This window comes from Biomphalaria glabrata, chromosome 3, assembly GCF_947242115.1.
Source record: "Biomphalaria glabrata chromosome 3, xgBioGlab47.1, whole genome shotgun sequence".
Classification (NCBI taxonomy): domain Eukaryota; kingdom Metazoa; phylum Mollusca; class Gastropoda; family Planorbidae; genus Biomphalaria; species Biomphalaria glabrata.
This window is the reverse complement of record NC_074713.1, coordinates 15,389,600-15,414,071: the sequence shown is the minus strand read 5'-3', so window position 1 is coordinate 15,414,071 and position 24,472 is coordinate 15,389,600. Positions and strand designations below refer to the sequence as shown.

The 24,472-nt window shown below is 35.2% G+C and overlaps 2 protein-coding genes across 4 annotated transcripts in view; both read right to left on the bottom strand.

The window, feature by feature from the left end:
• Nucleotides 1-14,154, bottom strand: part of LOC106062372 (uncharacterized) — a 38,923-nt gene extending 24,769 nt beyond the window's left edge. Inside the window, exons 1-5 of one of the 3 annotated variants that reach the window (XM_056024452.1) lie at nucleotides 14,107-14,154; nucleotides 6,336-6,729; nucleotides 5,357-5,503; nucleotides 1,638-1,840; nucleotides 495-630 (exon numbers count right to left, since the gene is read on the bottom strand). In XM_056024452.1, the coding sequence (XP_055880427.1) occupies nucleotides 495-630; nucleotides 1,638-1,840; nucleotides 5,357-5,503; nucleotides 6,336-6,546 (697 nt within the window). In that variant the 5' untranslated portion in view covers nucleotides 6,547-6,729; nucleotides 14,107-14,154. Of the gene's footprint in view, nucleotides 1-494; nucleotides 631-1,637; nucleotides 1,841-5,356; nucleotides 5,504-6,335; nucleotides 6,730-13,914 lie in introns of all 3 variants that reach the window. The other 2 variants (XM_056024450.1, XM_056024451.1) reach the window with 2 other exon arrangements.
• Nucleotides 14,155-17,140: 2,986 nt separating this feature from the next.
• On the bottom strand, nucleotides 17,141-21,726 carry LOC129925333 (uncharacterized). Its single transcript, XM_056025033.1, has 2 exons — nucleotides 18,996-21,726; nucleotides 17,141-18,944 (listed from the first exon to the last, which is right to left on the bottom strand). Exons 1-2 carry the CDS (start codon nucleotides 20,439-20,441, stop codon nucleotides 18,387-18,389), a joined length of 2,004 nt encoding a protein of 667 aa, XP_055881008.1. The 5' UTR covers nucleotides 20,442-21,726; the 3' UTR covers nucleotides 17,141-18,386.
• Nucleotides 21,727-24,472: the final 2,746 nt, after the last annotated feature.

The window sequence follows — 24,472 nt, the reverse complement described above, 5'->3', positions numbered from 1 at the left end:
CATTAATTTTGGTCTGGAGGTCTTGACAATCTATATCTTGAGCACAAGGACGTCAGCGGGTATTCCAGGCATGTATTCATTAAAGAGTTCAATAAATAAACACATTTTGAGCACCTTCTTCTAAGTCTGGATCTAGAGGCCTACCATGTAATAGTATAGTTCCTACCATTAGAAGTTTATATACTCTGGGTAGATTTATAGATGCGCTTCACCAGGATTTTTATTCGGAGGAGTGGGGAGAATTTTTAAAAATTGTCATTCATTATTTATTAAAAGTAAAATAATTGCTATTAAAAGAAGTCATCAGCTTCAAAAAGGAGGACTTGTCTTTAAAAAGAAGGACTTGTCTTTAAAAAGGAGGACTTGTCTTTAAAAAGGAGGACTTGTCTTTAAAAAGGAGGACTTGTCTTTAAACAACTTTTTTTTGTTAGTTGTTATTGACTCCACATAAACGGACAACTCAAACAAGAATTACGATCTACCCAAAGACTCACTTTGACTGAAGGCCACTGGACATTGGATATTATAAGCTGTTCTCTCCACTTCCTTGTCTGCTTCTGTCAGAGTGACCACCTTTTTGTCATCATCTCTTGATATCCCCGTCCAACCAAACCAGTTGGAGGTCAGCTCCTTCAACAATCAAGAATAATGGTCAAAACTCATGCATACAAACTTTAATCTAAAAATCATGCAAAGTAGCAGCCTGGGACGCCTTATTGTATAATGATAAGTCACTGAATCTTATCTTCTTATATTATAAAATACTGACAAAAAAAAAAGATGATAATTACGACCTACGCGTGTTCCTTGGTCAATCTAGTTATGCATGCTAACCAATGACTTTAATTCTGCTAAGTCATTAGTTTTCCTAATAGCACTAAGGAAGAAGGAGCATTTGTACACATTTGTCCTAGCATATGGAACAAGGAAATAGCTCATGCATAATTACTTTACCTACCTAGACCTACATAAGTAGTTCGAATCAAATGAATAAATCTTGTTCACTGGAATATTTAAGTTTATTGCAACGTAATTAATCCCAATCTGACTTTTCATTATTTAGAATTTATACCAACAAGAGTTCCAACAAGACAACAAATACAAAATAGAGCAGTGATATTTATAACAAACGAATATTCCATTTTGATTAGAGTAACACCATTAGTAAAATCACTAAACTTGGAGACACTTCAGGACAGAAGAATAAAAAGTAAGGCAGCTATAACACATAAAGCACTGAAACATAGCTAAGAAATAGAAAAGCAAAACCTAATGAAATACTCAGAAAGGTACAAAAATAGAGGCACATTTCTTATTCCATATGCTAGAAAAAATTCATACAAGTGCTCCTTCTTCCCTAGTGCCATTAGAGGATGGAATGGGCTGCCTGAATCAGCCAGGAAAACCAACGACTTGGCAGAGTTTAAGTCTTTGTTTCACACGTATGAATAGATGACACATGAAATGCGTTGGGCTTAATTATCTTATTATTTGAAGTAACGTCTGTTATATATAATATAAGAATAAGTATTATCTTTCTTAAAATCAATAGTTAAAAGTTTTCAAACAGATTTAGAGTGTTAGCGATTTTGTAAAAGCCTCTGAAACTGTTTCAAATGAGTCGCAAACATTTTTACCTTCTTTATGTCAATGTCTCCTTTGCCAGGTCTGGGCCAATCAACCCTCAGTTTGGCTTCCGTTCTGGACAATCCTATGGTTGGATACAGTTGGCCGGGTGGAAGATTCACCCACTGTCTGTAGATCAAATGGTCATTCTTCAGGAAATTAATAAGACAACGATCTGGTCCTGTATAATCCAGCCTACAGGTGACACGGTCTCCTGTAATAAATGTTTGGTATATTAGACCATTCAAAAAATTATTTTCACAATTTATTTCGTTTATACTCATAAATAAGGATATTTCTTCTGACCACCCCCTTAACCCATCTTGTGCTACTCGACATAAATTTCCATGTACTATTCACTATTTCGGAGTGAGTCTAAATATTTGTTTTTCTTTTCATGTCATTTTTATATGTCCTTGTGATCGTTACTTTTGTGCTTGTAGGTCATTGTCACAGATGCCATTATAGATTTATTTGTATATTTCACATTCAAAAGCTTATGTGTTAATAGAAATATAAACCCTTGACTGAGCCTCAGGAATTACCCCACAAATCTAGACCCTTGACAGCACCTCAGGTTTTACCCGAGACGTAATTATGATGTTGCAAATCTATTGGTTGATTTGAAATTAAATAAAGACATTTTTTAAAAAGAGTTAGCGCCAGAGAATTGACGAGGGAAAAAGAAGGCCAGTCGATGAAAGAATTCCATAGTAGATAGTCACGGTTCTAAGAGCTCTGATTTAAAGCCTTTGTAATGTTATTTATACTTGTTGATCTGTAACTTGTACATAAGCTGTACTTACGTTTTATATTTAAATAAAGTTCCAGAGTTGTGTTTTTACAAAGAATCTTTTATTGTGAATCCTAGATCGTCATTTATTCAACTATTTTAATTCAAGTGAAATCCCCGGCACCACAACACACGTTGTGACATCTTGTGTTGTGACAATCTGGCACTCTCCGACTAATACAAGTTTATGGACAACTTCTAACGAAATTTATTCAAGATCTAGGACCAATTTCTAAACTCTTCAAAGGAACTTCATTCTTATTTAACGGAGGACAGAATTTCTGTGTTTAACAGGTCAGTTGGTTATCGATAATTCTTTTATAAAGATTTTCGTTAGAGTTACGTCTAACTCACGAAATCTATTATTATATGTAATTGGCAAAAGGAATAAGACCAATATACATAATAACTGACATTATTAAAAGACCAGTAAATCAAATAACTGGCATTATAAAGAAGACCAGTAAATAATCATTTGTCTGGCACAAAGTAAACAGAAGACCAGATTTAACCAACTGTTAAACCAGTAAAAAAAGTACTCGGCTCAATAGATCCATACATCTACACTTCCTACAGTTGTGACAGTCATGTACATAATTGTAATATTCTTTCTTTGTTAATACTTGGCGTGTTCGTGACATTATTTGTGGGTTGGTATCTATGTTAGCTTGTATAAATACAATATGAAATAAGGTGGAAGAACTAAACATGACTGTATATGACAGGTGAGCTACACAATGTCAAGCTTTGTTTTTCACAAAATTAATGTAGAAATAAGGTAATCCTAAGGTAATCCTAATCATATCGGATTTTCACAGAAACTTAATCTCAGTAGTGTGTTGTTGTTTTTACATTTTGATTTCTAAGTGGTTTGGCGTTCTTTAAGTAATTAAATACGCTAAGAAAGAGAGAGAGAGGGGGGGGCGGGAGGGAGGGAGACAGAGAGAGAGACCATGAGAGAGAGAGAGAGAGGGGGGGCGGGAGGGAGGGAGAAAGAGATAGAGAGAGACTGAGATAGAAAGAGACAGAGAGAGGGAGGGAGAGAGGCAGAGAGACATAGAGAGAGAGAGAGAGATAAGAAAGACCGATATGAAGAAATTTAAATTGGAACAGAAACAAAGAAATGACAGAAAGAAGATCGGAAGAGAGATTTGGAAACATACACACAAAAAAAGTGATCACATTTTCTAGGACGCCATGTTGTAAGATCACTGGAGCCAACTAAATAATTAAAGCTAATTTATGCTACAAGCTAAATAGATTGAAAATGTGATTCTACAGCTCTGAAAGTGCATAAGATTTGGTTTAAACAAATACTTCGCTTGTCAACACTTGTCATCCGGATACACCAAATAGCTTGCTTTTTATGACTTTTTGTCCATGTAGAAAATCTTGAATACAAATTTGCTCCGGAAATTTGACTCACAAAGGACCCATCCAGATTCTTTGAACAATTAGTTACTTTTTTTTCCGCTTCTTCACAAAACCAGCCAGTCAATAAAGAAAGTAGGAAGTTTGGTTTGCCAACATCGAATTTCTCTAGATCTTGACTTCGTAGTTCAACTCAATTTGTGGTCAAGTCATTTTGTTCTTCAGTTCAAATTGTTGAAAATAATCACAATTGACAATTATTTTGTTATTCAATTGTTTTATTCACACAGCGCCTCCCAGCAGACACCACTGACTATAAAATACACGTAAATAGGATACAAGTTCTGACATTACTTCAGTAGAGTATGTTTCTGATCTTGGAGGCCGAAAAAAGTATTTTGGTGTTAGGTGTCTGCAGCTTGGGGTCTTTCAGATTGTTTTCTTTCGTCAGCAGAATCTCGCGTTTAATCGTTTGCTCCTTCATGGTCATATTACAAAAGTCCCTGAAGACTGTTTCTTATTCTTCGTTTTCCTGGTACTGTACCTTGTAGGAAGGTCAAACACAGAATGTCACTGCTGATCACAAAATGACTTTTCGATACGCCAACGTATTTGTTTACCGAACTCGAGACCTTTGTTGTAGGATAAATAACAGCTTTCTACCATGTCAAGGTGCCAATCAAAGTAAAGAATAACAAGTTTGTGGCCAAACGATATCTCAAGTCGTTCTCTTGAAAGGCGGAGATTGTCTCCCATTATAGTTTGTTTCTTCAGGGGGAAATAAACTTTGCTGGCCATTTTCTTCAATCGATTAAAAAAAACAGTTCTGCTTCATTTGTTGGCCTCGTATTTTCCTTTGTACGATTTCCGGTTTCTGTGCTCTGTGAATTCTGTTTTTATGTCTCATGTCGACAATGGACACTAACACACGCTCTCTCACTCTCTCTCTCTCTCACACACACTTAAATAAGCACACACACACACACACTTAAAAACACACATATCGTAGGGACCAGTAAAAGCATAAATTGTTATTTAAATTATTTTTCGATTGATTTGAAATTTCATTTTAAAGATAATAATAGTTATAGTAATAATAAGTCAGTGTGGTACACGGCATTCCATCATAAAAGATAATAATATTTAAGTTGTCATGGAAACGTTTACTTAGTTAAAAAAAAAGCTAAACTGCTTGTATGTCCTCTATTAATGTTAAAATCGAAAGGTTTTCTTTGAAGAAATTGTTTTGTTTGGTGGTTTGATAGGATCGATATTTTTAATGGGCGAAACCGGAAGAGGCAAGAAGAGTGATTGCTCTTAGTTTATGTTGACAGATGAATGCATGAGTATCAGATAATAGGACCGAGTGACGCACTTGCGCCTTAGAAACTCCGCAAGACCAAGTCGAGGCAATGTAATACATATGATGACTACGCGGAGTCGTAGAAAAACAAATCAGGTGATCTCAAAGTCCAGAGAGTCAAAAACAAGGGAAACAAGGTATCCAGAGATAAAAAGGAATACATACATTGAAAGCCTGAATAATATTGTAATGAAAATATTCACCTATAGTGTAAGGATGATAGGTCTTAATTCCAAGACCGCCATTGAATATGCCTCCGTCGTTGCTATGGTAACGCACTGAACGGTCAATGGTCCACATAGGATTGCCAGGAACACATCTGTTGGTCAAGCCAAACATAACGAATTCACCTGCATGGAGAGGGATCAAGAAGGAATTTTATTTCGAGAGTTAACTGCATTTGTCTGAGTGCAGAGAAAATAAAATATTGAAGATTGGGTTTTTAGTTTATTTTTTGACTAGAGTAGTTGTTAATTATCGATCTATGATTTTAAAGTCAATAAATAATTGTATAAAAAAACTAGATAAATCTTTACGTTGAAAATCTTGAAAAAAAAAATAATAATATGAAGCTTTAAATCGTTATCGCCATTTTCACCACAGGAATTTTATGACCTGCCACGACAGCCTACAGTTGTTGGTTTCGTACAATTTAAGCTCAGTGGCGTAGCTATAAATTTAGTGCCCTATAAGGCGTCTGCTTTAAGTCAACTGTGTTCTCTTATCTGTTCCTACCACTTACATCTAATCACCTTCGTTATTCGTTTTTATTCATGAAGTAAGCTACTAATCGTACTAAAATCAAATTTCTTAGTGATCTTGTCCGGTAACTAAATACTATTTAAGGGATGGAATATCAAAATCTTGGTCGTGTAATTTTCTCCCTTATTAATGTTTTGCACTGTACGTTTGGGACGTTCCTTCAGGAATGAAGATTATTACGTCCTAGTCCAAACGTCTTGTAAGACGTCATGAGATAGAAGCAAGCAGGGTTCAATTTGGAACCTTCGTGAAGAGATGCCGAAGTGCCACACGACCAGGAAACCACGCGCCTAATACATTTCTTTTTTAATTAATTAAAAGAAAACATTTTTTAAAAGCACATTGTGTTTAATCTAGCAACTAGCAAATATTTGGAATAATGTTTACACTTAAGAGAATTAATCGCTAACTAAGCTTTACCTTCTGTGATCGATTTGATGGTCATTGTGTAGTACGTACAATCTTCTGACAAGGAACATTTCGTAAACTGAACCAGGTTGGTGGTCAGTGACTCGTCCTGGTCAATCTTTTTGACGAAAACATCCCCGCCATCATCGAAAAGCACAAAATTGTTCAAATGTTCAAATCCAGGGGTCAGAAGTCTTGGACTTTTATCTTTCCTAGTGTACATAATGACGTTAATCTCGGACCCCAGGACTAGTGGACAAACAACATTGTGCTCTAAGAGTTTCTCTGACTAATCACATATTTGAAACTGTTTTTTTTTAGTCTTTGAACTTTTAAAGTGATATTTTTGAAACAAAATAATTTGTTCTTTCTGTATTTGTTTTGCCCAAAAGTGTTATTGAGATTTCTGAAAATAGAAAAAAAAAGGAGAAACTTGTTGGTAAACACTCAGTGCAATAATAACATGGACTTTCTGTCTAATATTGTTAGATCATGGTTAGATGTCACAATTAATTAATTTGTTGGCTTGGATCACAGACTTTTTTTTTATTATATCATATAAAAAAACAAACAATGTAAGTCTATACTTTTGTACATTCTGATGTAGATTTTTAAAATGCCATTATTTATAGTGTACAAATTAAATATATCACATACAATAGTCATGTCCATATACAAATATTCATCGGCTCGTATTTGTTAATTATTTAAAGGAAACCTTTGTGCCCCCCCCCCCAAAAGGCTTTGCCTAAGACAGGCGCAGAAGACAAAAAGAAAACTAAAATAGAACCACGGCGGACGACGGCTTTGCATGCACCATATGTGGCAAAATATGCAGGTTTGTGTGGTCACGGTCATGTTAAGCACTGCACTCATCCGTAATATTCGGACTCGAAGACGTTAAAGCAAATATACCATTACATTTGTATCGCGTATAATGTCTTCGTTCCCATGAAGCTGCCAACTACACAGATTTAGACAAATTTAGAAGAAACCAAACAGCTATTGATATTTTCAAAACGATGATAAGATAAGATTGGGGTATAATTAGGAAGAGAACTCTGTTGTGACAATGATCAGTTTTTGGCACTGCTCAGCCTTTCCCTATTAGGATACAATCTTTCCGTGACCAAAGTCAATAGACTACAAAATAATCTCAGCAGCAAATCGTTTGTCAGTCTGCATGTATTCTACGTTGATTTCTTATCAGTCTGAAGAGCTTCTGACTTTATCAAGGGTCTAAAGCGAGTCCATTATACAGTTAATCCTTTTTCAGTATTGTTTCAAAGTTGTAAAGCATTGGTTCCTAATCTTTTAAAGCAGTGCAGTACTGAACCCATTTTGAGAGAGAGAAAGAGTCAGATTAGGTAAAGCCTCTATGCTATCAATTTGGAACATTTTTTTTCTTCTGAAAGCTTCTAACCTAGTAGAGAATTAGAAAAGGGAATATGTGATTTACGTTACATTTACGACTCCTCCTGTTAGCTAGCAAATTCAACTCTTTAGCGTTGTCGACACGGATTTTGAAATCGGCTATAACGATTTTCCTAGAAATTTGAGTTTTATTTTATATATTGGGGAAAACAATACATAGCTAACTGACCACAAAGTGAAAACTATTTTATGGCCGTTGTAGTTTTTCAAATAAAGTAAAGTATTTAGACCATCCGATGTGTTTATGATGTAAAGGTCATCTGTTCTATGGCCCACGGTTATGGTTTGACATTATAATTCTTCAAGTCAAGAACCCTTTCAGACCTTGCGACCTGAAGGCAGATGATGTAAATGTTATCAGTTTTTATGGACTGGTTAACGAGGATGGGGTCAGCACAACGACCCTTGACTTTCACCAACTTATGTCAGGTACCCATGGGACCGTCCTAAAAAAACCTGAAATGCAAAATCTTCACGGGATTCGAACACACGACCTCTCGGTTTGGAATTCAAGCGCTTCACCACTCAGCCAGCATGCCCCCAAAATTATAATCATCTCAAAATTAAAATGAGCTAATATTATGAGCACGCTTTCAGCATATGTTTCCGCACTCGATTTGAAATGTTTTTACGTAATCAGTAAAGAGTAGAATAACAAAAAAAGATGTTCCTGAACATTCTGCACACCGTCTTGTGTACAAAGAAGCTGGACTGGAAGAGAAGAACTTGATTGTGTACGCTCACTGGAAAGACCCCTTGCAAGAATGATGCATAGAAATAGAACGAGAAAACATAAACTTAACTCTTTCTCTCCGTAATTAGTTACCACATTCTGGTGGAATCAACGTTGGTATCGTTAGTTAGGAGAGAAAGAGTTAACTACGTCAGCTTCATAAAGGAGGAATCGATATCAAACAATTTTTTTATGTCATGTAATTCTTCAATCTGAAATACAGAAATGTATTCTTGTGGGTGAAGAACAAATTCCCATAATCCTTAACGACCATTGAGTGTGATATACATCATAATAAAATGAGCGGATAAAAAATCTTTACGTGTAAAGTCTAAGGTTTTAATATATCAAAATATTTTTTTTAGCTTTTAATATCATGAAGAATAAAGAATCGATATTAAAAATCTTGATATGGTCTAAATATCGCTTTTGATCGATATCCACTGATCGAATGTCAAGTGATGACTTTATTCTTTATCGATACATTTTCTTTTGTTTATGATTTGAAGTTCTCCTGCTGGTGGAACATATACAAACGGCAATAACTCTTCGAACAATGACGTAACCAATTTCTAGGTCTGAACACTACATTTAAGACAGCTATTGATTTATTGATTTCACCAAAAGATCGACTGACGATTACCTCGCTGCTTTACAAAATAAAAACGATGTTCCTAGAAATCTATCAGTTGATGTATTAGTTGATGTATCAGTTGATGTACCAGTTGATGTATCAGTTGATGTATCAGTTGATGTAACAGTTGATGTATCAGTTGATGTACCAGTTGATGTATCAGTTGATGTATCAGTTGATGTACCAGTTGATGTACTAGTTGATGTATCAGTTGATGTATCAGTTTGATGAATCAATTGATGTATCAGTTGATGTACCAGTTGATGTATCAGTTGATGTATCAGTTGATGTACCAGTTGATGTATCAGTTGATGTATCAGTTGCTGTACCAGTTGATGTATCAGTTTGATGTATATTGCTGAGAAATGAATGACCAGCTCGTTATTTCTCCCACTTCACATTCTCGGATCAAGTTGAAACGTTCCAGAGTTATTCCTTGTCCCTAACAACATTAAAAACAGTTGGCCAATTCATTTATCAATTCGTCACATACTTTGTTTATTTTATTCATATTGTTACAAATGGCAGTGATAGGTAGAGGTCAACGTATGACCCCGGCGAGATAACACAGCAGCGGTTGTTCTCTGGAATGTACATGTATCAACAAAGACAGGATGTGACGTGTCCTTACGTGTTATTCCAGAAGGTACTAGCAATGTCCAGTGACAGATAGAGGTCACAACTTGTGACCCCGGCAAGACTAGCCGTGTTTGTGCAACTTTGGACAAGCGATTAGGGACTCTATATAAGCCAGAGAGTTAATGTGAAAGTCAGTCGTATAGAGTCGTGAATGAGTCGTCGGTACTGTTGTCTACTGTGCGAGACATTAGAAGAGAGATGTGTACGACTCGATGCAAGTTAACTAGAGTAGAGTTAACTGGAGTGGACTACTGTCGTTAAAGTCTATACAGCGAACTACAGTGGACTTGAGCCGTTACAGTCGATACAGTCAATGTAAGACGTGTACGGCTCTGATTCGGTAGACTTGAGTACGACTTGGTTCAGCTTTGGGAGACCTGGAGCGACACTGGGAAGTGTGTCGTTGGTCTGTTCTGTGGAATACGGCTCGATGCAAGTTGAGAAGAGATGAATTGCAACGAAGTATAGCTAACTGTTAACTGACAGATATTGTACAGTCTTCTACGCTACATGTTACAGTCACGAATTGTTAAGAGTTAATAATCATTAAAGTTATATGAAACTGAAAGTTAAGTCGTCAAGTTCTTTCCAGTGTTTTTATTTGTATGCCTACTAATACATTTAGCCAGAAGATTCAGAAATACGTAACAATATTGAAAAAGGGAGTTAAGACTTGCAGTATTGAGAAATATTGCAGTGATTTTGCGGTTCGTTCCTAAGATGAGCTTTTTTTTTTACATTTTGCTTGTTCTTGAAATTCTCTTCAAGTAGGCTACAACACGTCACGAGACCTCGGTAATTGGTAATCAAATCTAACTTAATTACGCCCTAGTATGATGATAAGGCGCCAAGTAAAATAATGTTACATTTGTGGTTCCGTGACTATTTGAATTTTAAGAGAACATGACAATAAACTATGAAGTGTAAGGTTGCATTTCTATTTGCGTCTATTTTTACAACATTTATATCAACTCTGTCTGTCTGTCTGGTAAAAAGTTTGTACACGTTATTTCTTCCGCATCTTATCTCGGATCCAGTTGAAATTTAGCGCAATAAATTCTTGTGCCTAACAAAACAAGAATAAAATATAACAAAATTATAATTAATTTTTTGTTTGGTATCGAACAAGGGAAAGAAATTGTACTTAACAGATCTAGTGGTATACATTAAATTATTCCCCTTGAGGAGGCTTGAGCCCTCGAGTTCGAATTCAAGTCTTACAGCTTATTTTTATGCATTTTAAAAAACGGGCACGGTAACATTGGAAGAGGTACCCCCTTCTACTCTCCACCCCCTTCTACTCCCCACCCCCTTCTACTCTCCACCCCCTTCTACTCCCCACCCCCTTTATTTCTCTTTTTTTGGTCCATTCAAGTGATCGTAGCGCATTGAGAAATGTACAACACGATAAACTAGCGCTAACAATAACAATTAGTAAAACTATTTTAATCGCACAGATTTATTCGTGTTAGTCTAGATCTATTACAAATTTAATCGTATGACTAATCCAAACTGATTTTTTTTTAAATTAATTCTCCATACTCTTGTTTAGGATTCAAATTGCTCTACAAACTATAAAATAAAACATGAAAGATTTGTGAAACGTCCAATATAAACATACGCATACATCAACTGAGCATGTCCACTGATCGCCAAATAAAGACCTATTGAGTATATTTGACATACTTGTTGTTGTTTAATAATTATTGTCAGATATTGGCTCGTCCGCTCTAGCTAACACTATATCAATCAATAGGTACTCTCTCTATTTTTTTTTTATTACGCTTATTCTCGGATTGTCTTCTTGGATCTGCCGTGTACTTTTGCTATTACAATACATTGTTTTATTATCCATTGAAGGATGTTGGTATAGAATTTACCAGCGTAGCGTGTGAGCACATTTACTGTAAACCCTTTCTTATACCGCTTCTAAGACTTTTGTGGGATATTGTTGGCGTTTGAAATTATAACTAAACATTTTTTTTTCTTGTTTTTTTTTTTTAATATCACATTAATAGCCCTGTTAAAGATCATAGATATACCCATCGCGATTGGGATAATACTATAAACACTTACTGAGGTATGAAAAGTTCATGACTTTTATTTGGTAATACTAATATTTAAATAAAGTTTAATTTTTACTTTTGAAAAAATAATTACATAACAGTAACAGTTTTGTGTATACACAGCGAGAATGATTCTGGGAAGGGGGTAGCATTAGCAAGTCCTCTACAAACCGACTTCACCAGTTAGGCACATAAGAAGGTAATCTTTCTGATTATTCCTCTTACAATTGAATCGATCCCATGGATTTGCTGTTCAAACTTTCAGAAGTTTTACTTTGATGTGGGCACTGATACCCAAGAGTTGACTACAGATAAACTTTGAAGTAGGCACTGATTACCCAAGAGTTGACTACAGATAAGCTTTGATGGCAACCTCTGTGTTCAATGTGTGTATATTTGCAAAAGCGACAGACATTTCGAGGCACTTAACTTTTGAATTGCACAGATAAACTTATTTGGTGTCTATAGAGATGCTTTACAAGATTTGAATGAAGTCTACACAACACTGAGGCTCCTGGACTGTTAAATGCGCAAGTGCGAAAATAAAATGCTCCCGAGGAAAACAAAAGTATTCAGTAATGAAAAAAACAACAACAACCTTGATATGTACCAGTCCCAGTAACTCCCATCAATCAAAAGTTACAATGGGACAAGGGCACACACTACACTCACTAGAAGACGACTGTAGAGACTGATACATTTCATCTCCAATACAAGTGTTTATGTACATGTTGTCATAATCAAAGCGACAACTTGAAAGGTGACTCCTAGACATGCACGCAGGTAACGCCTAGTACCCGAATACCTCTCCCCCTCACCCCACATACACCTACATTATCCAGTATGCACACCTCTCGGTAGTGAAATGTCTTGAAGAGAATGTGAACATTTATAGCCCGTCTTTACAATGGTTGAACGCGGGGGGATAGGACTCTACCATTACTACTTGACACGGTCGAATATGTAGGGAGGGGTGTTTATTTAGTCTACGTAGGTCTACCATAAGTATATATGGATAGAATAGTGTGTGCGTGTGTGTGTGTAGGAAATAAAACACACTGAGATCGAACACGCAAATCTTCTGTCGATATGATTTTGTTTTCTCTTGTGACTCTGTTGTACACTGGAATTGAACAGCGAATTAGAAACAAAAAAAAAAACAAAAGGAGCGAATTTTATATTTTAAATTCTGAACTTATCTTATAAATCTCAGATGTTACTTCAAAAGAGAAGATAATTACATTCTACACATTTTATGTATCAATCTAGTCATGCATTTTAATCAGTGACTTAAACTCTTAAATTAGCTATAGTTAGTTCTTATATTATCTGGCTGCTGGCTGCCTGGTCTTGCGGTTTGCGCGCTGGACTGTCGTTGGGATTTATCGATGGTCGAGGGTTCAAATCCTGCCCGTTCCCATTCTCCGTCGTCCTGCGGCAGGTTTTGACTAGGAAGTAATTATCTTCAACTCTGAAGGAACACCCGAAACATGTCAAACATTTTACAAAACATCTCTTGCATATAAATTATAATATAATAATAATAATAATAATTTTATTTAAAAAGTGCTGTTAACAAAGATGATGTAGGCATGATGTAATTGATACAAGTACGCTTAATATAAGCTTTGTTTAAAAATGTTTTTTTTTCTTGTTTTACTTAGTCAGGCCAACACAATGCTGTTACTAGTATCTATACAAGTAGGACTACACATTGTATAGGCCTACGACTAAATTGTTCTCATTATTTAAACTTTTAAAGTTGAGTTCATTTTTAAATTCATATTTGTAATAATTTGTAATACAATAAACAAAAACATTATGTCACTATATTAAATAGTTCAATGTATCATCTTACAATTTTAAAAAATGCGAGTTATTAATTGGTTTCGATTTACTTGAAATTCAACAAACAATTAAATAAAGTCGTCTATATCTTTTTGTGTATTCATATCTTAAATTATTCTATAGAAACTGACATTTTTTAATGCCTAGATTAAGATAAATCTAGAATTATTTTTGTAATATAGCGGATGTATGGCCTGTAGTACGGGCCTCTACAGTAGGTATGTATGCATAAATTACCATTCTTGGTGTGGTTTCAGAATTTTCACTATAGATAAACTCCAAAATAGCGAAATGTTAAAGTCGCAAACTAAATTTGTTTATCAAACACTTAAAGAAAGCTCTAAATCCATTCGACAATATCAAATATAATAATAGTCAAACTGAATTTATTTCTACAGAGATCGAATATTATATCCAAAAACACACCACCTGTCGTCTGCTTCAACTGGGTGCATTACTGATTCACTCCCCATGTCGCGTGACGACGTCACAAAAAGGAATACTTGCATCAATCGCTTATCGAAGGTCGATACTATTGATCCGTCAAAGTTGAAAGTGTGATCTATTGCTAGGGGATTAGTCAAGATGATTTGATAGTTGTGCCTATATTGACCGCCGGTCAACATTTACAGTATTTAGTGCCATTAGCCATTAGCTGTAAGCCATATTAAATTTAGAAATAAATACGTCGATAAATATCATAGTGATAGAATTTGCATGTCCCAAATTTCGCAAAAGTAGTGCATTGTAAGTTTCAACTTTTTTAATTACAATTCCTCTTTTAGCTTGCAAATTGTTTATCGGGTCCAAAAAAAAAAAATTAATAATAAAAATAATAGTAAACGTGGGTGGACACGGATCTTGAAAACAAATTTAACGATTTTTCTAGAAATTTGGAAAAGAATTACTTGCTAATTGTGTTAGACCGCTATAATTTTACAAAGTATAATAAAATTAAATTTTACATTTGGTCTGCACTGCAGGTCTAGCCTCTTGACAATCGATATTTTAAACACACTTACTGCAGCGGGTATTCCAGCAGAAAGAGTTCAAGAAATACATAGGCCTACATTTTGCGCACCGTCTTCTAAGCCATTCTTTGTGAAGTGCTATGAAGCTGTGCACCATCTATGCACTCCTTCTTGTCTGGAGCCATACGCATTGGTGCATCAACAGACAAGCCAGACAACACTTCAACGTCGTACAAACATTTTGTTTTTTCTGGTGACATTCTGATACAACAAACGCTTGAGGCCAATGTGCTTGTTGTCCTACTTCCCTAGAGACATGGAATGGTTTTGACTTGGATGTTTAAGTTTTTGTTTGATTCCAAAAGTGGCAATCCACTACCTATAAGATACTTCCAATAGCGTGCGACTCAAATAGCAACTAGATCAACTCCTGGCCTTCACGTGTGGTTCTGATATTGGTTCCGGCGGGAAAAGGATAATATTGCTAAACTCATTGCTTCCCTCAGCGTAAACATTTAATTTTTTTTTTCATTTAAAATAGGTCTGCACATTTCATTTAACAAAAAAAAAAATAAGGGTTCACTTCATAATACCAAAACTGTTTTGCACTTTTTTAGCATGCTAAAAAATGGGTGAAATCGGATTTGTAATAGCGTTTTTTCGTTATGAGATCTAAACGTGAAAAGTGGACAGACAGACGGACAGACCGATCACAGAAAACTAACTTTTAGGGGCCGCTAAAAAAGACAAAAGTTTACTTACTAAGTTTAACATTCACATGCCTGTTGAGTAGAGTAAGTCAATGACTTCCCTAAAGCAAAATTGAAGCTTGTTTCAATGAGTTGGTAAATAGTCAATTTACAATAATAAAACTGTACAGGAATGTCTGAAACTGCAAATACTCGTGAATTAGCAAAAACTTTTCTTTGGGTTCAGTCTGAACATGTGAATGGAAACTTCCAGCATCCAATGGAAACGTCACATTTATCTCGTACGAGACAAAACAATGAATGTGGTGACGTCAAATTCATGTCACAGTTGATAAGTTCTCTACAGGTCTGTGGGCGCAGGCAAGCGAATATCTGTCTACAAATGTTAATTGTAAAATATTAAATATCAAAAACAAATGCGGTGGATAAGTTTCTGTGCTTTTTTTTCACCCTCTAGCTTTATCTTATTTTGTTGTTTTGGCTAAACTTATGCTGATCAGTGAATAAATTGTGTTATCGTTTGGTGAGCGGCAAGTTACAACTGCCCACCCCGAAGAGACATCGCGTGAAAAGTGTCAGAATCGAGTCATTAGGATCGATACATCCATTCATCATTTTGTTCACCGTTAATTATTGAGCGGCCGATTGTGTGAAGCTTTTAAAACGCGATACCGTTCAAAGGTTCGATTTATTGAAAGAGTTATATAAGTAATACCTCAAGGGCAGTTTTCCATGAATACATAGTAGATGGGGGGTACAAGGATAGTAACTGTTTACATGTCATTGTGATGTGTGTGGAAGAGAGAGAGAGAGAGAGAGAGAGAGAGAAAAGAGAGAGTGTGTGTTTTTACTTCATTAATAAACGGATATACATTCTAAAAATAAATACAATAAAATAATATTTTCTAAGTGATTTCTTAAGAACTTAGCCAAAGGTGCAACACTTATTTACACTTAGATCCTCCCGCGCATTGGGCGGCAAGCGGTCTCCATAAAGATCTGTCACTGGCAATGTCTGAAGCCTCTTCCCACCTGGTGTCCATTGCTTTGAGGACCTCCATGAATGTGTTTCGCCAAGTTGTACGAGGATGTCCCTGTTTGCGCTTTCAGCGTATTGGCTTCCATGTCATCGCAGCTCTTGGTATGCGTAATTTATTCTGTCGGAGGACATGTCCCGCAAACCTCATACGACGCTCTGTCACAACCTTATTAAGTGGTCGATTCCCAGTCCAGCATAGGATTTCCTTGATTTAGACCCGATCTCTGTAACTGACTCCTAAAATCCGCCTTAGCCATTTTTGTTGAGCCACATTTAATCTTTCTCGATTTGGGCAGACGACTTCCGTGTTTCGCATGCATACATTGCTGTTGGGATGACCATTGTGTTAAGTAACTTAAGGCAGTCTGATTCATTGCTCTCCTCATTATGTAGTCAATAGCTAGGAGGACTAGGAAGAGAGACAAGATGCACACCTGTCTCGATGCTAAAGAATGTTTTTCCTTCTTCTGTTTGAATGTTGAGACGTTTTCAACAGTCTGTAGACGAGAGGCTCAGAGAAGAACAAGCAGGCTTCCGAAGATGCAGATCATATCTTCATTCTACGAAATATCATAGAAAAAATTCTCGAGTTCGAGAATCACTGTAAAAATTAGTTAGAGAATATGGCATCCCTGAAAAATTTGCCTAGATCCTACGACATCTATAAAGTCAATCTAGCTGCTTCATGTGCATCACATAACTTTCATACTTACTGTGAAAACATTTTGATGGTATGATGCGTTGTCATGCCGGGGATTTTACTTGAATTCAATAGTTAACAAAAATGACGATCTAGACTCACAAATTAACGATTCTTTGATAAAACAAAACTCTGGAACTTTATTTAAATACAACGTAAGTACAGTTTATGTACAAATTACAAATCAATGAGCATATTACAAAGGCTTTTCAAACAGAGCTCTTAGAAACGTGACTGACTACAAGAACATTATTTTATCGACTAACTTTTACTACCGCCAATTCTCTGGCGCTAACTCTTTTCAAAAATGTCTTTGTTTAAATTCAAATCAACCAATAGATTTCAAACATACTAATTACGTCCCTTGGGTAAATCCTGACGTGTTGAAAAGTGTCTAAATTTGAGGATTAAATCCCGAGACTCATGTCGAGGGCTTATATTACTTTCAAAAGTGAAATGTACAAACAATTCTATAATGTAATCTGTGACATATTACCCCCCCCCTCCATTTAGCATTTGTATGGTAATAGAAATGCTCATATGTATTAAAAATATTTAAATATACACAAAATACCATACATGAAATTATAGAAAAATGGTTGAGGTAACATATGACAAAGTAAAGTCAACTTGGAGATAAAAAATATGTAAATGCAGTGAATAAAATTATTGATGACTTTGAACACCTGTTTCACTATACAAGTGGTTATGAAAATGAGACAATGCTTGTCATGAACAATATCAAAAGTTGTACAAAGCATAAATCTTGAATTGAATAAGTTATGAAGCTTCATGATGAAATTAAAATATGACATTATAACTCATTTGGTTAGTACTAATGTGAAAATGTGTACATGGAAAAATATATTGCATATAAAAAATTGACATAGAAAAAATAATTGTGATAGTACATGACAATCTTCTGAATAATAATACTCAATGTGATATAAATCTCAACATGTGTGAAGCAATGAAAAATTCCAATTGTCTGTCATGTATCTGTACTATTATAATAGGATATATGCAATAATATTCGACCTGAAATAAAATACCTGAAATAAAATGCTCATGATTTAAAAATTAAAATGTCTGATGCATGTCATATGCAAAGATGCTGAAACATAATAAACGAAGTATCTTGAATGAGTGACTTTCCTCAGTGGGTTGCTTGGTGCTGAAATAAATGTAACATCTGATATAAAACTCCTGTGGAAAAAATGAGTAGATAAATTAATTGATTAAGTACAACTGAATACTGTTCTTCCTTGACGAGTATGAATGATAATGGATCAAGTGGCACTAAATATGCTATAGTACATATGTAGAGTAGAAATGTAAAGTTCGGAACCCTTCTGAATTGCCGTCATGGATGTGTGTACGCGTTTTCTAAACTTGAAGAAAAGGTCTTTCAGTTTATGAAACTGTTGTCTCCATGTCATATTGATCTCACAGATAATTTCTGATTGAACCGCGTTTGAGTTTGGTGAAAATAAGAACTGTCCGAAACCAAAACTCAATTTTCTGGTTGATGAACTTTGACGCTGTAGAACAATTGTAGTTGAATGCTTTGTGTTAGAATGTTCAATATAGCAATGACTGAACATGTCTGAGTTCAATCGGTCAATACAGCAATGTTGAAGAAGTTCATTTGTTCCTTTCTGAAGAAAAGTTGCCCTTTGAGTGGACGGAGGATGAAACTTGGTGTTGTCAATGTTATTGCTTTCTGAGTTACTTTCAAATTGCAGTACTGGAAATGTCTCAGAAACACTGGTAAAGAAATCTGCATGGTCTGGAAACACTTTAGTGTCTTTCACTGTTTGTAGTGTTATGTCATCCAGAGTGATGACCTTTGGAATGTCACTTTGATTTGCTGCTGCTATGTCATTCAGAGTGATGACCTTGGGAATGTCAATGTTATTTGATGTCGGTAATGAAACATCTATCTCAGGAATGGGTGTTGATGATGTTTCTTCTTCCTCAGGAATAGTTGCTAAGCTTGTAAAATGTTCAACTTCTGCTTTGATGTCTTCATTATCTGTTTCATGGTAATGTTCAAACATATGAACATGAAATACTCTGGTAAACTTGTTGACATTGATTTCATAAAGCAGGTTGGAAATCTTTCTGGTGATGGTAAATGGACCTTGCCATTTGTAGAACAGCTTGTTACTCCAATCTGGTAACAGTAAATTGACTTGATCTCCTTGAGCAAAATATCTTGACTTCATGTGTTCATGTAATATTCTTTGACTTTCAATGTTCTTGGTTGTAATGGCTTCTTTAGTTGACTCACATTCTTTCAGATGAGGAATACTTGTATGAGTGGTAGAGTCAAGTTGAAAAGTTTTTCTTTTGTCTGGTATAGCCAAAGTTGATTGAATAAAAATTTCTTTGTTATCTGCTTCTGATTCTGGTTCATGAGACTTGTCTTGATTGCAGCAGAAATGTTCAATGCATACCATAGTATTGGTAGGTAATGATGCAGATGCAGTGTTGTTCAAGTCTTGATGTATGAAGTCATCTTCAATGGTTAGGGATGGGAAAGTACTTGGTGGGGATGGGCTTGTAGTGGGTAGGGATGGACATGTAGTAGGCAGTGATGTCCCTGTAGATTTACTTGAGTCATGATGCATAGATTCATTGTTGTCAATTCTGGCTTTGTAGTCTGGTTCATTTTTTGTTTTAGTTATGTTGACTTTCTTTTGAGTTTGTTTCTCATCATGATCCCATTGACAATGTAAACATTTATTAATGTATTTCTTGACATCTTTGGTCAGGCTAGGCCAATAATATTCTTTGGCAATTCTCTTCTTAGTACTTGTTACACTCATATGTTTGGTTTCATAAAACTCATGCTTGGCTTTGATTATTTGTTGTCTGTACTTCTGTGGTACATATATTTGTTCAATTACATTGTACTTGCGGAAAATAATCTTCTTGAGAAATCCATCTTCAAGATATGCTGTAAGCTTTCTTAATTGAGCTTTCTGGTATATTCTTGTTAATGTTGCATCATTCTTTTGTTCAGCTTTGAATTCGGTATTTTTCAATTCTAATAATTCTCGTTTTAGTTCTTCTTGCCGTCTTCTGTCGTTTTCTCTGTCGAACTGAGCTAATTTATTATCAAACCATCTTTCTCGTTCATGTGAAAGAATGTTGAGTTTTTCTGCTAAAGCTATGGCTTCACCTATTATGTCTATTGTTGAAGTCATGTTACAATGTACTTTTGCTTGATATTCTTTTTCTTCCTGTCGATGAACCCATTCTTCTGGTTTAGGTACTTGTTTTTCTTTAGCTATGTCGAATAATTCTAACCATCTTTGTGTTCTTGTCTTTGGAGACATGTTGAAAAAATATACCAACTTGGAATGTAGAAATATAGTAACGTTTTGAATATAACAAATCAATGTTAGTTATGCCGTAACTGGCTATGAAGTATAACTTTGTTTTACAGTAGAAGTACTACTGGAGTCGTTGTGTTCTAGAGCTGGAAGCCATATTTAATTTCTTTGTTAGTTTCTTGTATTGGAGCTAAATGTACAATATCTGGATTTTGGCTTTATCTCAGATATAATAATAATATAGATCTAGTGACAAAGTTCTTGAAGCCTCAATTTGCTAATAAATTCTTGACCGTAGACTTGTAGTTACTGGAGTCGTATGATTGATATATAGGTCTATTGAGCCGATGTACTTTTTACTGGTTTAACAGTTGGTTAAATCTGGTCTTCTGTTTACTTTGTGCTGCACAAATGATTATTTACTGGTCTTCTTTATAATGCCAGTTATTTGATTTACTGGTCTTTTTTATAATGCCAGTTATTTGATTTACTGGTCTTTTATATTGCCAGTTATTTGATTTACTGGTCTTTTTTATAATGCCAGTTATTATGTATATTGGTCTTATTCCTTTTGCCAATTACATATAATAATAGATTTCGTGAGTTAGACGTAACTCTAACGAAAATCTTTATAAAAGAATTATCGATAACCAACTGACCTGTTAAACACAGAAATTCTGTCCTCCGTTAAATAAGAATGAAGTTCCTTTGAAGAGTTTTAGAAATTGGTCCTAGATCTTGAATAAATTTCGTTAAAAGTTGTCCATGAACTTTTATTAGTCGGAGAGTGCCAAATGTAACAACACTTGTGCCAGATGTAATAACATTTTGATGGTATGATGCGTTGTCATGCCGGGGATTTTACTTGAATTCAATAGTTAACAAAAATGACGATCTAGACTCACAAATTAACGATTCTTTGATAAAACAAAACTCTGGAACTTTATTTAAATACAACGTAAGTACAGTTTATGTACAAATTACAAATCAATGAGCATATTACAAAGGCTTTTCAAACAGAGCTCTTAGAAACGTGACTGACTACAAGAACATTATTTTATCGACTAACTTTTACTACCGCCAATTCTCTGGCGCTAACTCTTTTCAAAAATGTCTTTGTTTAAATTCAAATCAACCAATAGATTTCAAACATACTAATTACGTCCCTTGGGTAAATCCTGACGTGTTGAAAAGTGTCTAAATTTGAGGATTAAATCCCGAGACTCATGTCGAGGGCTTATATTACTTTCAAAAGTGAAATGTACAAACAATTCTATAATGTAATCTGTGACACTTACTTTCAGACCGTCGCCTTTATTGGAGTATGGGCTACCAGCAAAGGATCTCCATAGTCCCCTGACCTGGGCCATCCCTTCTATCTTGTTAAGTAAGTCTAGCCAAACTTTAAGGGGTCAGTCTCTAGTTCACGTCACTCTATGGATATGTCTCGTGCTTTGTGGGTTCCACTTCATTGTTTGCCACGATATGCCATTAGGGGATTTGCTCAAAGTGTGCGCTATCCATTAGGAGATTTGCTCAATGTGTGCGCTATCCATTAGGAGATTTGCTCAAATGTGTGCGCTATCCATTAGGAGATTTGCTCAAAGTGTGCGCTATCCATTAGGAGATTTGCTCAATGTGTGCGCTATCCATTAGGAGATTTGCTCAATGTGTGCGCTATCCATTAGGAGATTTGCTCAAATGTGTGCGCTATCCATTTGGAGATTTGCTCAAAGTGTGCGCTATCCATTAGGAGATTTGCTCAAAGTGTGCGCTATCCATCTTCTCGTTCTGATTTTATTCTACGTGACTTTGACTGATATATTGAAAATATAGACGAAACAATATTTTGGTAGCGATAACAAAATGTTAATTTCCCAATGAATACAGTTTTGCCTTCACAGAGACATTGGTTTAAACTTAAAGCTGTTGTGAACATCGATAAAACAAAATGAGATAATTCAATCGTTTGTCTTCATTAAACTTTTTGATTTGGTTGGTTATAACGATTTCCCAGCTATTTTAACCACGAGCCGGATTTGGCCCGCGGGTCGTATTGTAGACTCATTTTCTTCTCTTCTCACTCGCTCTTTTTCACACACACACATACACACACACATATTTATACCTTAGGCTCGCTATTATTCCAACACATTGAACAAAATAACACCCACAACAAATTCATATTATAACAATAAAAGCAAATGTATCATCTCAACATCACATAACAACACTTGAAGTCATTGAATTTAGAATCATTAAAAATGCACGCGCTCATCAAATGAGTATTCAGCTGTGTGAGACACATTTCTCTTGTGTCTCTCCCTGTTTACCTTGTTCTGTTCGACTTGCATGTGCACTACTGTATTATTTAAAACCTTTTTTTTATGGCAGTCTCGTTCATTTTCTTAACGATAGCTGTCTTCCTATTCAAGATGTTTTGAAGGACATTTCAAACAGGAATGACGACTGAATGCCATGAATCGGAACAATATTAATTAGACAAAACAAAAGAGTGGAGGGGAAATATATAGTTACTAGTATAAGAGTCGGTTAGTGGACACAGAGTACAAGGTATGCTGTTGAGATGGAAGAGCATTTTTCACTTAGATTACTTTTAGTCTGATTTGAAAGCAATAGACAATGTAAAACAATGGTTACAAAGACAGTTTGTGTGGAAACACAAACTCAAAATCGGCCCCCAAGTGGTCCACCCAGGCAGGTAAAAAGGCAGGTTTCAATACTTTCAGACAGAATATCAGATTAAAATTCTATAAAAGGCAAATGACAGAGAAGAATGGAGAAAGAAGGTGGACAGATCTTGTGTGGTGCCCCAAAGGTCCATCAGACCAAGGGATAGGTGAAAGTGAATGTGAAGTTAGATGTGAACCTAGTCTAACTTATTTCGTATAATGATTATCTTATTGATCTAATTGTATAGGGTCCAGGGGCGTAACTAGGGATTAGGGGGCCCTGGGGAATTGACCTCTTTGGGGGCCCCTTGCATTTTGACATTCGACATATGACATGAGATAATGTAAGCAAAAATATATAAGCCCAAAATCAAATTGGTTCAGTATATAAACTTAACAAAAAATAATCATCAAGGCTCTTTTAATGAATAATACCGTTGTTTATTAGTTAAATAATGCACAAGTGACAAATCTCAATTGACATCGCTTCACGTCGTGAAATCTATAAGAAAAGCAAAGAAATCTAGAACATCATCTACATTGATACACAGTGCAGTTCACACGATACTATGAAAAACTACTTATTAATTGTTGTTTTAATTTTTTTTCCACTTATATGTATATTAAATATATTTTTACTATTTGAAAAAAATTTTTTTTTTAGCGGTCCCCGAAAGGGGAATAGACGCTATTAGTTTAGTGTGGTTTGTCCATCCGTCCCGTTTAGATCTCGTAAACTAGAAAGGATAGTGAAAATCCGACATCATGATATTTTAGACCATTCAAAGGTCTCATGCAACGGCTACTTTTTTCTTTTCTTAAAGTGAAAATTTTAGTTTTTAAAATCAACAAGCAGTTTTTTTTTTTTTCATAAAAATACACCATTTTTAAAACTACTCACTATTAATAGTAACTAACATAGGAGGCTATTTCGTAAGGGAGCCACATATCTACCATATTTTTAACACATTTTTGTAAACGTTTTAGATTTTTTTTATACCAACGAGGGGGGAAATGCACATCACAGTATTCATAGATACGGCTAAAGGTTTCATCTCCTTAGATAATTGAACACATTATTTCTCCATCACCTATTCTCAGGTCAAATTGAAACTTTAAACAATTATTTATTGTACCTAATAAAACAAGAATCAAGTAAAAATTAATAAATAAGTCTATTAATAATTGACAATTACTTATTTTTGTTTGATATCAAATAAGGGAAATAACTTCTACATTTTTGATAGACATAATTGTATTAATTTGTGTTTACATTTTGCTTGTTTTGTTTTTACGAAAAGATGACTCCTGAAACGATTCATTGAAATACTAAATGTTCTT